Source organism: Gadus macrocephalus, chromosome 7, assembly GCF_031168955.1.
Source record: "Gadus macrocephalus chromosome 7, ASM3116895v1".
Classification (NCBI taxonomy): Eukaryota; Metazoa; Chordata; class Actinopteri; order Gadiformes; family Gadidae; genus Gadus; species Gadus macrocephalus.
This window is the reverse complement of record NC_082388.1, coordinates 8,715,192-8,731,291: the sequence shown is the minus strand read 5'-3', so window position 1 is coordinate 8,731,291 and position 16,100 is coordinate 8,715,192. Positions and strand designations below refer to the sequence as shown.

The 16,100-nt window shown below is 48.0% G+C and overlaps 2 protein-coding genes across 7 annotated transcripts in view; both read right to left on the bottom strand.

The window, feature by feature from the left end:
- Positions 1-547: 547 nt before the first annotated feature.
- Positions 548-1,390, bottom strand: LOC132461176 (uncharacterized; the record flags this gene model as incomplete). Its single annotated transcript, XM_060056221.1, has 1 exon — positions 548-1,390. A coding segment is annotated over one exon (843 nt), but the record flags the coding sequence as incomplete, so codon positions are not given.
- A 104-nt stretch (positions 1,391-1,494) lies between these two features.
- The window catches only part of LOC132461346 (glucocorticoid receptor-like), a 77,150-nt gene continuing 62,544 nt past the window's right edge, over positions 1,495-16,100 (bottom strand). For 5 of the 6 annotated variants that reach the window (XM_060056422.1, XM_060056420.1, XM_060056423.1 and 2 more), the window contains 6 exons: positions 13,054-13,170; positions 10,373-10,699; positions 9,015-9,159; positions 8,028-8,158; positions 2,260-2,417; positions 1,495-1,756 (listed from right to left, as the gene is read on the bottom strand). In XM_060056422.1, the coding sequence (XP_059912405.1) occupies positions 1,604-1,756; positions 2,260-2,417; positions 8,028-8,158; positions 9,015-9,159; positions 10,373-10,699; positions 13,054-13,170 (1,031 nt within the window). In that variant the 3' untranslated portion in view covers positions 1,495-1,603. The remainder of the gene's footprint in view (positions 1,757-2,259; positions 2,418-8,027; positions 8,159-9,014; positions 9,160-10,372; positions 10,700-13,053; positions 13,171-16,100) is intronic. The other variant, XM_060056418.1, reaches the window with a different exon arrangement.

The window sequence follows — 16,100 nt, the reverse complement described above, 5'->3', positions numbered from 1 at the left end:
CGGGGGCAGGGTGGCGAGCGGGGGGGCTGGCAGGTATTAGACGATGGGAGCTGGTGTCACGTTCATGAGGAGGTCCCCTCACAAGGCCGCCGGAGGCAGGAGGGAGCGCAGGCTGGTCAGACTTCTACAAGTAAGTATATACGGTCTAGACGTACTGTAAATATACATATATCCGTGTGTACGTATCCATGGTTACCAAGGGACTGAGCAGAGCCACGGGGGGGGGGGGGGGGGGGGGGGGGTCCCGGGGGACGAGGTCCTGAGTACATTCTGAGCGTCGACGCCCGGAGCTCCGTGGGCCCGACACCCTCACACCCTAGAGGGGTGGGGTTACTTGGGCGTGTGTGTGTGTGTGTGTGTGTGTGTGTGTGGTTGTGTTTGTTTATGTTTTGGGGGGGCGGTGTGGGAGTCTTCAGTTACACCCACAATGGAGCTACGGCGTGAGTAGGGAGGGGAGAGTGGGTGTGTGAATACATACGTGTGTGTCTGTGTGTGTGTGTGCTAAACCCACGTAAGATCAAAGATTGGCAACAAGACGAAGCGGTTATTAGAGGGCACAGAGACAGCTGCAGCTGTGTGACCCGGGGGGGGGGGGGTCCCCGGGGCTCTGAGGCCGGGCGTCTGAGGCCGGGCGTCTGAGGCCGGGGGTCTGAGGCCGGGGGTCTAGGGGCCGGGGGTCTAGGGGCCGGGGGTCTGAGGCCGGGGGTCTAGGGGCCGAGGCTCTAGGGGCCGGGGGTCTAGGGGCCGCGGGTCTAGGGGCCGAGGGTCTAGGGGCCGGGGGTCTAGGGGCCGAGGGTCTAGGGGCCGGGGGTCTAGGGGCCGAGGGTCTAGGGGCCGAGGGTCTAGGGGCCGGGGGTCTAGGGGCCGGGGGTCTGAGGCCGGGGGTCTGAGGCCGGGGGTCTAGGGGCCGAGGGTCTAGGGGCCGGGGGTCTAGGGGCCGGGGGTCTAGGGGCCGGGGGTCTAGGGGCCGAGGGTCTAGGGGCCGGGGGTCTAGGGGCCGAGGGTCTAGGGGCCGGGGGTCTAGGGGCCGAGGCTCTAGGGGCCGGGGGTCTAGGGGCCAGGGGTCTAGGGGCCGGGGGTCTAGGGGCCGAGGGTCTAGGGGCCGGGGGTCTGAGGCCGGGGGTCTAGGGGCCGGGGGTCTAGGGGCCGAGGGTCTAGGGGCCGAGGGTCTAGGGGCCGAGGCTCTAGGGGCCGGGGGTCTAGGGGCCAGGGGTCTAGGGGCCGGGGGTCTAGGGGCCGGGGGTCTGAGGCGGCGCCCGGGCCGGTCCGCCTCCAGAACCTTCTGCGGGGATGCTTGGTCAGCGGTCGGGTGGCTGATGTGATCTGAAGCGGGCTGAAGAGCGAGCCCACACCTGGACGGCTCTGCAGACCGCAGGTGTGGAGGGGGAGGGTGAAATAACAATTAACAAAGGCCTCAAGCTGCACACACATGACAACATAAACATAGCTACTGGGGGGGGGCCCGAGGGGGGAGGATAAGAGATGGGTATGTAGGTCCGTGTGGTTCCAGGGTGTGTGTGTGTGTGTGTGTGTGTGTGTGTGTGTGTGCGTCTGAGCGGGGGTGAGGGGGGGTTAAGGCATAGTTTCACAGTCGAAGGCGGTTCTATTTGTGGTGAAAGAGCAGGGGCTTGACGGTGCCGTCTTTGATTTTTGGTATCTGGTTGGTGATGATCTCGGCCAGCATCTCGGGGAACTCCACGCTCAGGGACTTGTTGACGAAGGTGTAGAAGCAGATCTGCAGCAGGCCCTCCACCATCTGGCCCATAGGGGAGGAGACGTCGAGGGGGGTTAGACACGGCGCTCTGCTGGATGTCAATGGGCTGCGTTGATACAGCGCTTCTCTAGCCAGTGGCCAAACAAAGCGCTTTACAATACTGCCTCTCATTCAACCATTCACACACACACACACCGACGGCGGAGACGACCGGCCGCAGCAGTCAGGGTGAGGCGTCTCGCTCAGGGACACCTCGACACTCGGCTAGGAGGAGCCGGGGATCGAACCGGCAACCTTCCGGTTGCCAGCCAACCCGCGCTACCTCCTGAGCCACATGCCGCTCCCCGATATGAGTGTGGCATGGGGCGTGGCTGCCAAGACCTCGTGTTACAGGGTGGAAGATGTTTCCCAGACGAATGAGCGGAGAGTTCGTGATTATTTTATTAGCAGAAGTGTGTGTGTGTGTGTGTGTGTGTGTGTGTGTGTGTGTGTGTGTGTGTGTGTGTGTGTGTGTGTGTGTGTGTGTGCGCGCGCGTCCCTCTGACCTCCTGCATGGAGTCCAGGAGCTTGGTGAGCTGGTAGAAGCGCTGCCAGTTCTGGCTCGAGTTCTCTTCTCTCTTGACAATGGCCTTGCCCAGCTCCTTGATGTAGGTCATCCGGATCTCATCAAACACAGGCTGGCTCTTCAGGCCATCCTTTGGTACTGCACACACACACACACACACACACACACACACACACACACACACACACACACACACACACACACACACACACACACACACACACACACACACACACACACACACACACACACACACACACACACACACACACACACACGCACAGAGAGAGAGGGAATAGGTTAGGTGGGGCTGATGACCTGGCACCGGCTCCTGTCATTGGTAGCAAAACTTGTATCCAAAGTGACCTAACCGTTCATTCACACATTCACACCCCGACCGCGGAGTCAACCACGAAGGACGACAGCCAGCTGGTCAGGAGCCGTCGCGGTGAAGTGTCTTGCTCAGGGACACCTCGACACTTGGCTAGGGAGGAGCTGGGGATCGAACTAGCAACCTTCTGGTTACTAGTTCACCCGCTCTACCTCCTGAGCCCCATGCCGCCCTGGACACAGATAACTGAGCAAAGACCCTCCTCGCTCACAGCTTGGCCACACGGTTGGGCACATTGGTTTGCTACCAGAGGGTACGGCTGCTGTATCCATGCATAGCATTTCACGGGGAGCGTTTCACAAAGGCGTTCATCCCACTAGTGCTCCAACCGTGTGGGTTTGCCCTGCCGCGCCCCGTTGTATTACCGCCCACGCTGCGTGTCCCCCCAATCTCTACCTTGCGCCCGCTTACTACTCGGTCTTCACTGGCCGTTAAATACACATCAACAACATGTATTTGTAAAAATGGTTTCCATATGATAGGGTAACAGTTCAAATGCACACAGCCACACACACACACACACAGCCACACACACACACACACACACACACACACACACACACACACACACACACACACACAGCCACACACACACACACACACACACACACACACACACACACACACACACACACACATTCAATGAAGTCAAAACGAGGCTCCTGGTGGATTTCCAGCCCTTAAGATCCCTTACATGTGGATTGTGGTTTCTTTAACACACACACACACACACACACACACACACACACACACACACACACACACACACACACACACACACACACACACACACACACACACACACACACACACACACACACCTGGTTCGGTGGCGATCACTGATCAAACTGCATGCGAAATAAGCCGTGTCCTCAGATCCCCTGTTCTCAGAAGCACTGAGCCAGAGGAGGAAGTCAGAGGCTGGCAGGCCCTGTGACCTTTAGGGGGGTAGACGAGGTTAAATGCGACCGCCGAGCCCTCCAATGGATCCCAGCCAAACAGGAGCCACGCACCACAGTGGACCAGACTAAAGAGCATGCAAAGTCAAACAAGGCAGCTCAAGGTCCCCTACTGATTTACATAATCAAACAGCTAGCCGACCCCCCGGGGTGGAGGGGAAGGCGTTGGACTCTGCCCGGTGTGTTTTCTGCTTGGGCGTTAAACCACGAGATGTTTTTCTTCTCGGTAAAATGATTTCCCTTTCCCACCGTCTGCCATACAGATACACTTGCAGGTTTGTATTCCTCGCCTCTCTGTGTTAGCAAAGGCTGTCGCTATTTTAATGGCAGACAGATTTGGCAGAAATGTTTTGAAACCCCACCCCCCCCCCCCCCCCCACACACACACACACACACACACACCTGTTTGTAACAGGAGTTAGTGTTGAATTATATTATCCTGTTCAGGCGTACCAACACGTTACCGAAATAAGCGGTACTACTCCAAGGAGTAAACGGCAGCGAGTAGAGCGGAACGCAGTGCTGAGGCACAGTGGAGGTGTGCGGACAGTCCGAGGAGAGCCACGACGCCTCCACGTCCAGGGAGGGCTCCCGAAACGCCGCATTAAACGGGCCCAGAGTACGACTGATGATAACATTAGCATAATTGTGTAAATCATAACGCTAACCAATCCCTAGTTACGCTGCAACGTTGCTGTGGACAGCCGTTTGAGCATTTTGATTTGGTTGACACTGACATGCGCTGACCATGTGCGAGGAATGGCCAACAAAAAGTTATGGCAAACAAAAATCCCATGACTCGAGTCTTTCGTGAGTTTCATGACGCAAAAGCCCAAAAAACGAAGCCAAAGGTTGTCTTAAAAAGGAGCCTGATTGAGACGGTCCCCCAAAGTGTTAAGCTGTTAGCTCACGGGGGACAATGTCTTTGACAGGCAACGCTTGCCGTGACCTCTGAACCCCTGCGGTTGATGCTGGACGCGCGAGTGCTTTCCCCCTGGCCCCTCGTGTTCAGAAGGTTCGAACTCTGCGGACACAGTTGTGCGCCCGTGGAGAGCTTTAAGGAGCTCATTCTGCATCCACCGCATGCATCGCTCTGTAATTAAATCATTCTCGTCCCCTTGGTGTGACTTCCCTCTCCTTTTGCAGTTCTTGTTCCGGCGGGATGAGTTAAGACAGAAGGATTTGTTGATGGAGCAGATACATCAGTTAACAAAATAAATAATTCAGTAACACTTTAGAATGACGTTCAGTCAAAAGTCCTTGGTAAGCCTTTAACCAAAGGCAAAACATAAAAATACATTTGTTAGATTCTGATTCTAACACCAGGTCTGATATTGTGTCCACTCAGATGTGTACCAACAGATGGCTGGTCTATCCATGCATCCATAGGTCACTAAAGGGGCTATGTTAGCATAGATTGTAATGGCTAATCAAGATCCGCCCTTGTGGTAAAATAGGGCACCTTTAACATAGCACTTAGCACAATTCTCAAAAAGCTAGCTCTAGCAAGTTTATAATATTAACATTGTGTTGTCATTTTTATTATTAGTGTGTATTGTGAAGTTGCTTTGTATTTTAACTACAGGTATAATTTAGAATTTGTAAAAACTAAGCAAACAGTGTTTGTGAGCCACTGCCTTCTCCGAAGGCATCTCTTAAGAAGGGAGGCTTTTTAGAGCCTTTTTAGATGGCCTTATCTTTGCCTCTGAGCTGTTTTTAGGATCCTTTGCATTATTAACTTGAGTGGAGATATCTACCAGCAAACCCATGGATTTAATATGTAACCCATCATTTTAATAGTTTGAACTGGAGTAAATTTGGACCCTGTTAACCCTCATAGGGTGTTCGTGTTTTTGTTACACAGGAGGTGCTGCTGGGTCTGGTGGACCCATTGCCTTTTAATTCAACATACTCAAGCTTTTTTTTTTAAATACTCACCAGATGGTTACTTCATCCCAATTGCAAGTAATATAAACAACACATATGTTAAATTTGTTCACTTTACCTTTGTTAAATCACATTTATGAATAGAGGTGCCACTCGTTTTTGTTTCTTTTTGCATTAAAATGCAACAAAATAAGGAAATGCCTCATAAAACAGGCATAACTGGGAAATAATCAACATCATTAGAAATTGAAACATACTCAATAACATCTGTCTGAACAACACATTAAAGCCTCTGAACACGGCCATTATACGTATATCAGACTATACCACACATGAGGGGCAGAGTCTCACTGTGTGTGTATTGCATATGTATTTTTTGCACTGGTTGCATGTATATTGTGTTTTTCTGTCCATCATGGGTCCACACACTTCACAGCGTTTCTTTTTGGCTGACGGGCTGGTCCGCTGCTTGCGGGTTGTTCCTGGGGCTGGCTGCTTGCGGGTTGTTCCTGGGCCTGGCTGCTCGCGGGTTGTTCCTGGGGCTGGCTGCTCACGGGTTGTTCCTGGGGCTGGCTGCTTGCGGGTTGTTCCTGGGGCTGGCTGCTTGCGGGTTGGTCCTGGGGTTGGCTGCTCGCGGGCTGGTCCTGGCTGCTCACGGGATGGTCCTGGGGCTGGCTGCTTGCGGGTTGTTCCTGGGGCTGGCTGCTTGCGGGTTGGTCCTGGGGTTGGCTGCTCGCGGGTTGGTCCTGGGGTTGGCTGCTCGCGGGTTGGTCCTGGGGTTGGCTGCTCGCGGGCTGGTCCTGGCTGCCCACGGTATGGTCCTGGGGCTGGCTGCTTGTGGGCTGGTCCTGCCTGCTCACGGGATGGTCCTGGGGCTTGCTGCTCGCAGGCTTGTCCTGGCTGCTGAAGGGCTAGTCCTGAGGCTCTTTTACGTTTCGGAGCTGGCTGATGCTCATCCTCCTCTTCAAACTCTGAAATGTTATCCTCACTTTCCGAAACTATTTCCTCTGCATCACCATCAAAACCCTCTGTCTCTTCAAATATCAGCTGTAAGGCAGTCTGAACAGAGAATTGCTTTGCCATCTTGATCAGTTGTGGTATGGAACCACGCTGACAGAGCTTTTTTATAGTGTCAGGTCCCCAAGCTTGATAGTGTTGGGTGCTCCAATTTTGCAACCTTGTGTGGGAACAGTGGGTGCACACTGTGGGTGCTCACACCAAGGGCCCATTCACCTGCTTTACTCTTTCCCCCTCACACACACACACACACACACACACACACACACACACACACACACACACACACACACACACACACACACACACACACACACACACACACACACACACACACACACACACACACACACACACACAGAGAGGAAGAAGGGAAAATGAGGGTGCACAGAAACTATGATTTCCACACTTAAACTAGCTCCGGGTCCACTGGACCCGAACACCCTGTGTGTAATATAAATGTGATGGGGGGGTATACAGGGGGGGGTCATTGAAAATGTTTTCTGATTCATGTTCCTCACAGAAAATGAGCCAAAGCCAATGAATCTTAGTTCAAAATAATAATTATTTGTATCACTTTTATAAAGCTAAAAACTGAAAACGGGTCCCACAGACCCGAACACCTTATGAGGGAGCAAACAAGATCAAGCTTGGTGTGTTTCTACTGCTTTCTGAAATGAAATGAGGGCTGAACAACAGGAGAACAACAGTACAAACCCACTCTCAGAGTGCACCTGCTGTAGGCCAGGCCCAATGCCATGAACAAACTGCACCTCGAGACCAACTGGAAAGGATCTCAGAGGAGGCAGGTTCATCCATATACATAGAAAATATATTGATAACTGACTTCTACGGTTGACTGATTTTTAAGCGTTTCATTCTCACCCCGAATAGATGTCAGACACCAATTTTTTCAAGAAGTCATTTGCCACAACCTGTCTGTCTGAGAGACGCACTCTGTGCTATTTTGATTCAAGGCTTTTTGGCCTACATTTGGAACAGTGCTGTTGGGTTGTTATTGTGGGTTATTTTAAGGCTAGATTATCAAAACCAATGAATTAGTCGGTAAGTCCACACCATTGATTAGCGGTTGGGCGGGTGAAAAAAAGTCTTGTCTTGAATTGTCCCATTTTCAAAAAATATAACTACTATCGCTTTGCCAAAGTAGTAGGAGTAAATGTTACTAACGTACACAATTGAATGAGCTGCGTCTTCACCTTATGCCATGACACACTTATCAGAGGGTACTTTTTGTTGTTGTTCCATAGATAAAGCTTTTCTTAGTTCATTTTCATCTTTGAATGAATGCTCAGGGCCCTATTTTGATGGTCTGAAACACAATTGAGAAGTGTTTTGCAAGGCTGCGATATTTGCTCGAGGTTATTATTGTTATTAGGGGTCCAAGCCAACAGGTCGTTGGCTTGGACACACACACACACACACACACACACACACACACACGCACACACACATAGTAGGAAGCAGTTCTATTACCGGTGCTGAGCAGCAGTAGGACCTTCATGCACAGGTACTCGTCGTAGGAAACCTGGAGTCTAACAAACTCGTTGGAGATCTTCAGCATCTGCTCACACTGGTCATTCATAAAGGGCAGCTTCATCCTCTCTCTGGGGAGGGAGAGAGGGAAGGAGAGGGGGAGGGAGAGAGAGAGAGAGAGAGAGAGAGAGAGAGAGAGAGAGAGAGAGAGAGAGAGAGAGAGAGAGAGAGAGAGGGAGGGAGGGAGGGAGGGAGGGAGGGAGGGACAGAGTCAACAATGCTGTATGCTTTTGTTGTCCGATGTTTGCCGTCTGTTGGCATACACCAAACGTACCATAATGTAATTGTTGTCGTTGTGCAATGTTCTTTTGCTGCTTATAAATGTTGGCCTTTTGCGAATTGTATTTCCGGTTTATCAGCGCTGGGATACTGGGGTCTTTCCAAAGTGGAGAACTACAGCAACGAGAAAGTCCTTGAGGTAGGACCGGAGACCAGAGCGGGTCCCTCCAGCACAGTAGTATTATACTTAGCAGGTGTTCTTCTGGCGTGGAGTAGTTAAAATGGATTGTATTCTGGTTAATTGACCTTTTTCGATTGAAGGTTGATTGATTCGACTGAAGGTTGAAGACCAAAGAAAAGCGCATCACTGCATCAAAGACTTATTACCATGGTAATTATCAAATGCAAATGTTAGAAACAATGTTTACGTCAATTAGTCTTTCTGTGTGACTACATGCCCAGGAACCTCATTTTACTTAATGTCATAGTATTGCGAGTGTGTCAACTTTAAATCCTGAACTTTTATCTTCCCATTTGTTTAGTTTCCTGTACTAAAGTAAATGTCTTACTGTGCGGATGAAATAACCGCTTTTATAAATAAGAATAGTTAAGTGTAGCATCAGCACTCGTATAGCGAATGCTAATCCTAAATAAAAAAGCAACAAGCTGTGGTAACATCACTCTAGACGTTTTATCCTGAGCTCTTACTCGTTGATGACGAGGTCGGGCGCGAAGCAGAGCATGTTGCCGTTGCACTGCTCATAGGATCTCCAACCGAGGCTGAAAGACATGAGGAAGAGCCACGAGCACTGCAGCAGCGTCATCTGGTCGTCCAGGTGGAGGTTACGGAAGCCTGAGGAGGGACACACAAAAATTAACTTTTAACTTTAAAAAAAAAAATGGTGCAAAGTCATACACAAACTAGAACTCGATTCTGCCTAATAATGTTGAACCCTCGGTGAACCAAATAAAAAAACCTGAAATTTCAAACAAGGTCATGGAAACCAACCTTCAACCCTTTGCCTAAATTCTTTGAAACACATTCTTCTGTTTATTACTTTTGTTGGAGTTCGACTCGTTTGTCGGCAGCGCCTCACGCAATCGTTCAAATTCTCGTTTGAATCTGTGCTACAACAATTCTGCAGCCGAGAAGGCTCAGCACGCCTGCAACACGGCGTTAGGACTATTGTGGGACAACGTTTGACGAAAGATCCACCTCAGCCCAGGTAATGGCCCACCTGGCCGGTGGGTTGGGATTGGGATCAGACAATGTATGATGACTATATGCTCTGTAAGGTGACCTTGGGTGTCTTGAAAGGCGCCTCTAAATGAAATGTATTATTATTATTATTATTATTATTAACTCAGCCATTACTGTCATCAGGTTTCATAAAGCATGTTCGTTAAGTGGCAAAGCAGGCTCCACAATAAGCACCGACGTCTCTCATGAAACGTCAGAATATGGGCCAGCAAGTTCTACAGCGCAGTGGATGGAGGTGATAAATCACGCAATCCTTTAGGCACGGCGAATCTGTCAGAGCAGAGGATCAGACGAAAGTCTGCTGCTCTTTTCCCACAGGTAGAAGAATTGCCCCTCCAAGAACGGCTCTCCACACAGCTTGCACGGCATGTTTAGCCCGTGGCTCAACTGTGCCTTTTTTTTTTGGTTTTCTTCTTTCTTTCTTTTTTTCCCCCAAGAGCAACTGCCTCTGAGAAGCAGCAGTTCACATAACCTCCGCCATCAGGGAGCCCCCCCTCCTTATCTCCGATCACACAGCACCGGCACCACTCTGTTCCGGACCAGTGCCACGACAGAGTGTGTTTTCTCCTGGAGCACACTTGTTTTTTTTCTTCCTCTCTAAAAGCTCATCCGTGAGTTTCCGAGACCGGCCCACATCCATGATTCACCGGTGATTACTCAGAGCGAGGAAATCAGTGGGCCCGTTCTTGCACAAGCACACACGTGCAGACGCACATGTGCAAACACACACACACACACACACACACAAGCATATTTCTGAACAAAATTTGAACTCGAATGCAAGGAGACGTTTTCCCTCTCGTACCAGGCAGAGACTTGGCCCACTTGACGGCAGAGATGACCTGCTGCCCTCCCAGCCGGTTGAGCGTGGTCATGAGGCGCGTGGACGTGTCGGGAAGCGTGTTGTCGTAGCCGGAGTAGACCACCTCGGGCTCGATGGCCTTGAGCAGGGACAGCATGGTGGGCACCAGCTGGGGCATGGAGCTGGGCACCAGGGCCATGTTCAGCCCCCCGTTGGGCAGCCCGCCGCCGCCGCCGCCACCGCCGCCGCCGGACAGCACGTCCCCCGCCGCCGGCAGAGCGGTCGACGTCTGCTGCACCTTCATCTTGATCAGCTTCTTGTTCTTCCTCGCTGAGTGGGGAGGGGGGAGGGGGGGTGGGAGGGGGGGGGGGGGGGGGAGGGTACAAAACAACAGAGCCTTGGCGTCATCATAGAGAATGGTACGCCGTGCCACCCTGCAGCGTGTCTGTATCATTGTGACACAAAATGAGTCAAATAACAATGCAGCAAGCATAAATATAAGAGGAATAAGACGGTTATAGATAAAGCGCATTTCGCAATGCATATACATTTTCTCTTGGTAGAACATGTCCTAAGGGGGGAAGGGAGAAAGGTATTACATGTTATGCCTTTTTAATTTCCCTTCCTGTTGGCTTTTCTATGGCAACAAAGTGCTTTTCCTGGAGGGAGTCAAGGTCTGATGCACTGCAGTCCATAAAATCACTCGATAGCATTAAATACTGAGAGCATTAGCCTGTTTTAGTTTTAGTTCCTCTTACATGCGTATTCTGTCTCCCAATCACACACACGTGACAAGGACACACATTTATGCAAATGCATGCCTCACTAATCTTCGAGGCACAATCGACACAATCATTTTACACAATGAATCATTCGTTTATGATTAATTGTCATAAACCTCGCTGCCACTCATATTGAGTATAGCTCCATCTCCTGTGTCTTAACCACTGGATTCGTGTCAAAGCTCAAATCTTCTCCTTTTATTGGGTTCAAGGTAGGGAGATGACGCTAGCTGCATTTTATGGACTCAAATTACCGGTCCTGTAATGAATTAACATTAACCAGGAAAATGTGCAATTTGGGAGTTAAATGGTGGCCGATGCCACTACATTGGGTTGATACAGACGCGTCCTGCAGCGGAGTGAAGACGTGAAGGACACCGAGCAGGAAGAGAGGTCTTTACAGTGTGGAACACTGAAGCTACAGACACTTGCTCTCAAGGTGAGCGGCAGACACTCGTCCTTATTGAAAAGCAAACCATGGATATGGTAAAGAACATGGTGTTAACAAGGGAGCTTGGGAGAGCTCCTATTTGATGAGAGAGAGAGAGAGAGAGAGAGAGAGAGAGAGAGAGAGAGAGAGAGAGAGAGAGAGAGAGAGAGAGAGAGAGGTGGAAAACCAGAGGAGAGAAAGACAGAAGGGCAAGGCAAGTGACACAGCAAGCGACAGGGGGCCCTGACGATGAGATGTGGATGTGATTAAGTGGATGTCTCCCGTCTGAACCCAGGTAGAGAGGGTCTGCGCTCACCAGGGGGGAAAGGCATGTTATGTGGTGCATTTAATGTATGTATATATATATATATATATATATATATATATATATATATATCTCCAGGACTACAAACGGACAATTGACAAAATTACATACAGTGTGATAATAAGAGTTTCTCTGAAAGGGCTCACATTTATCATGGACAGACCCTAGATAAGAGTAACAGGAGGACGGTGTGGAGAGTTAGGCGCACAGTGAGTCATACAGGGAGAATGTGAAAAAAAACAAATGCCAAGAAATTAGCCCTTAAATATAATTACACTCATGCAATGTGGAATTATATCCGGAGGGAGCACCTTATGTGACCCATTAGAGGACAGCACGGTGGATGCCTGCAGCACACAGACACAACCTGACCAATGCTTGCCCTTAACTTGTAACCTTTCAGGAAATGACCCAGGCTTCTAACAATACAACTCAACTGCTGTTTCAGCATAGACTGTACGATGGGAAGCCCACAATAAAAAAATGCTTCCAGGAATTTAATCGACTATCCGTTCTTGAAGTGGTCGTTTCTTTTTGTCGCCAGGTAAACACAAGACAGTCAGAACCAAGCAAATGCATTTTTAAGAGATATGTTACAGGTATGTACGTTACAGGTATGTCTTGGCTTTATTTTATTACTATTATCGTGCGTCTGTGTTATTTTATTCTCACCTGTAAATAGAGCATTGGGATGTATTTGTTCATTATATAATTATTATTATTTTATTATTATTATTATTATTATTATTATTTACCCAGCGATGTATCGTATTAGCGTTTTAAAATCAGTGATGGCCATGTCTGTCACGTATCTGTGGAAGAGTTTTGACTCACAGCTTCAGTTGCCAGGCTTAACCGTCACCTTTCAATACTTATATATTACTTAAATAAATTAAGTCATATTACAGAAAAAAAAAGATTGAGTAGTCCATATTTTTTAATCCAACCAACATAGCAGAAGCCCATTTAGTTAGAGAAATTATATTTTCCTCAAAGTAAAAAAGTGGGTGTTGCAAATAGCAGTTGTCTGGATATGTTTTCTGACTGAGGGGGATGTTATATTCTACAGACACTGGCTTAGATAACGTGTTTGACATAATATAAAGTTGGATATCCCAGGGTCAAACTCCAAACAGCTGCTGTTTACCTTCCAGATTCATCCCAGCTTGAAGGCATTTTCGGAAGCGGCAAGCCGGACAGTTCTTCCTGCGGATCTTGTCGATGATGCAGTCGTTCCTGCCCGCACACAGATAGTTGTGTTGCCCTGTTTGGGAGAGAGAGAAGAGGAGGAGAGAGAGAATAAGGGAGGGAAGGAGAGAGAAATAGCCAAAATGGTTTAAGAAGGTTAGCTTTAGCTGGGCATATTGGGACTACACTGACCACCTGTTGATCCCAAGCAGACCTGACAAAGCTCTAGCATGTGCTCACCTGTGGTGAGGAGAGGTCAAGGAGCTGCTGCTATGACATCATTATGGAGCCTTCACATTACAACCATACCTCTTTCATCATTTGCAGAAGCCCCAACTTGCTGAGCTTTGACCCGGACATGTACATGCTTCAAGGGGTAATCATAGCATTGTGGGAAGGCTTGTTTGCTTCTGTTCCATGAAATCCTGCTACTCCGATTCTTTATTGGTTTAAACACTCAAAATATGAACACTTTCTATCCTCCCTTAGAGCCCATAACATATATAATGATGTAGAAATGCCCCCTTTCCCCTCAGATGCACTCAATGGCTTTGGTTTGGTTAGATATACACGACTGGTAGGTAAACAGCCTTGCAGGGTCTTTGAAGAGAATCACCAACTCTGCCAAGGCCACAAGGCCACACTAGCCCCATTATGAAAAGATGCATGAAAGAAGGGTTTGTACGCAAACCGCCTGATGAGTATCATATGAGTCCGATTTTTTCACATCCTTTTGGCTGGTTTGTCATCACATAATTTTGGTTACGCACCATAAATATACAGAGACACAGGCAGCCAGGCAGCTTCACTGATTCCATCTGAGTAACAAACCTTGTTTTGATACAACTGGGCATGGAAAGGTGTTGAAAGCTGCAATTCAATCAGGAACCTTCCAGAAGGTTTTTTTTGTGGGTTCGTGTAACTTATTGTGCCTCACATTAGCCCAAAAAAAACACAACACACATTTATATCCATCTCCAAATGAAACGCAACATCTCGATAATTAGTCTGCGGTCAAGCAGGAGTCCCAACATGCTAATCCATTAAAAGTGTAAATAGTTCCTCAAAAGAGCTTAACATGACGGCATTCCCGCACACCACGTGAGACACGCGCACTGCAGCTACGTCTCCGTGATCAGCAGACTGGCACCTCTCCTCGGCAGAGAACAGACGGATCATCGGCCTGCTCAACTATCCAAGTGCTTATATCGTACGACTAAACCTCCACGAGGCGGTCTGCTGTGGTTCGTCTTGAGTAAAAGTGGTGGAGAAACATGCAATCCAAAGATCTGTGGGTTTGTTGGATTCTAAAACAAGACCTGGAAACTTGCGGAAGTGCCAAACCGGAGCAGCATTGGTACACATTTATCTCGTAGCCACCCAAAAATAGATCATGCAAATATAACACCTTCAAGTATGAGGATCATCAATAGCTGGTATCCAATGGAAATGAAACGTTCAAAATCATTCAAATAGTTTCACATGTAAACAATTTTAAAGGTATTTAATTTATTAGATATATATTATTAGATATATATATTATATTCAATGGGTAAACCCTAATTGGGGAAATAGATAAAAGGTAATTCTCATCTATTATTTATTTCCATTGACTTGTTCTAAAGCCCATAAAGTTCTACTCGATGTTGCAGAACACAGATTATGCAAAAAGCCATTTTAAATAATGTGTGAGCGGGCATGAGAATCTATAAACTCATCGAGATGTTTTCCTATTTTTATCATGATCCAATTGAATACACGCTTGAGTTACATGTTACGTCAGCAAGATGGAAAACATAGCTGCTCACATTCCGTCAAGACTGCAGCCCACGTATCATACACAGTTGCAAGGGTACAAATCGAGGAGCTATATATAACATACAAATTAAAGTAATGCTGCTACAACTTCTACTCAAGAAATGTGTCCTCTCTGTTCCTTTGTTCTGTTTTGTATCTCTCCCATGTGTTGTTTAACATGCATGGGGGAAGATTGAAGTTATACGATTTCAACGATGGTCCAAACACAAAGCGATTTGCCTTTTAACTGCGGTGGAATCAGGAAGGAACCCTGCAGAACCAGCGAGCCTGCTGTTGGAAACCCACGCTCCTAATCTGCCAACATACTGAGCCCTTGTCGGCTGCGGTTTATATCCAGGGTCATGAAAGTCAGCCACTTGCCTTGTGGCTACCATGCTGGCTTCTTAGGTAACCATTAGCTCCCAAAAAAGTCGGACTTTCTGACTGTCTGGTCAATGGAGCTCGAACATGGTACATTCTGTCTGGGAGTCAAACACAACTATGCAAAACGTAAACAAAATGTATAATCTTTGTCCACATTAGAAATGTCGAGTGACACTGCAGGAATTATCAGCAATTACTGCTTTTTAAAAAATACATTCTTCATACATTACAGCAGTCTTGGTTTATGCACTGTTCCCAACCACAATCTACACCTTCCTTGGGGCACTCGTATCGCCTTTTTCACAACTTTCCAGAGAAACAACGAATTGGACCTGATCCCATTGATATGAGCTGCCTCTAATCCTACTGTGAGCCGCTAACTACACAAACATGGCTACAAAGCACCATCACAGCAGGTTGAAAAGCTAATGCAGCTGGTCGGCTCCCTACTAGTCTGATTGTAATCACAGACATGTTTTACTAACATGTTTTTGCTTAATCCGAGGCACATCATAAAAGATAAAGGTAAAGGTAATTCTACGACAACAGGAATTTTACAAAGTCAAAAGCTTTTCAATAGGACCTTGATATGTTTTGCTTGTTTGCTTGGTACATTGTGGACAAATATTATCCAGAAATACATCAAATATATTTGACATAATTACATAGTCTGATTGATTTGGTAATCATATTTACTAAACTAAAGACAATAATCAATAATGTACTGTTATAATGTTCTGTCGCATCTGGAGACCTCTGTCTATGTCTATGAATTTAAATTGAATAACCCCCTGAAAAAGTATGCTTAATCAGTGCCAATTAACA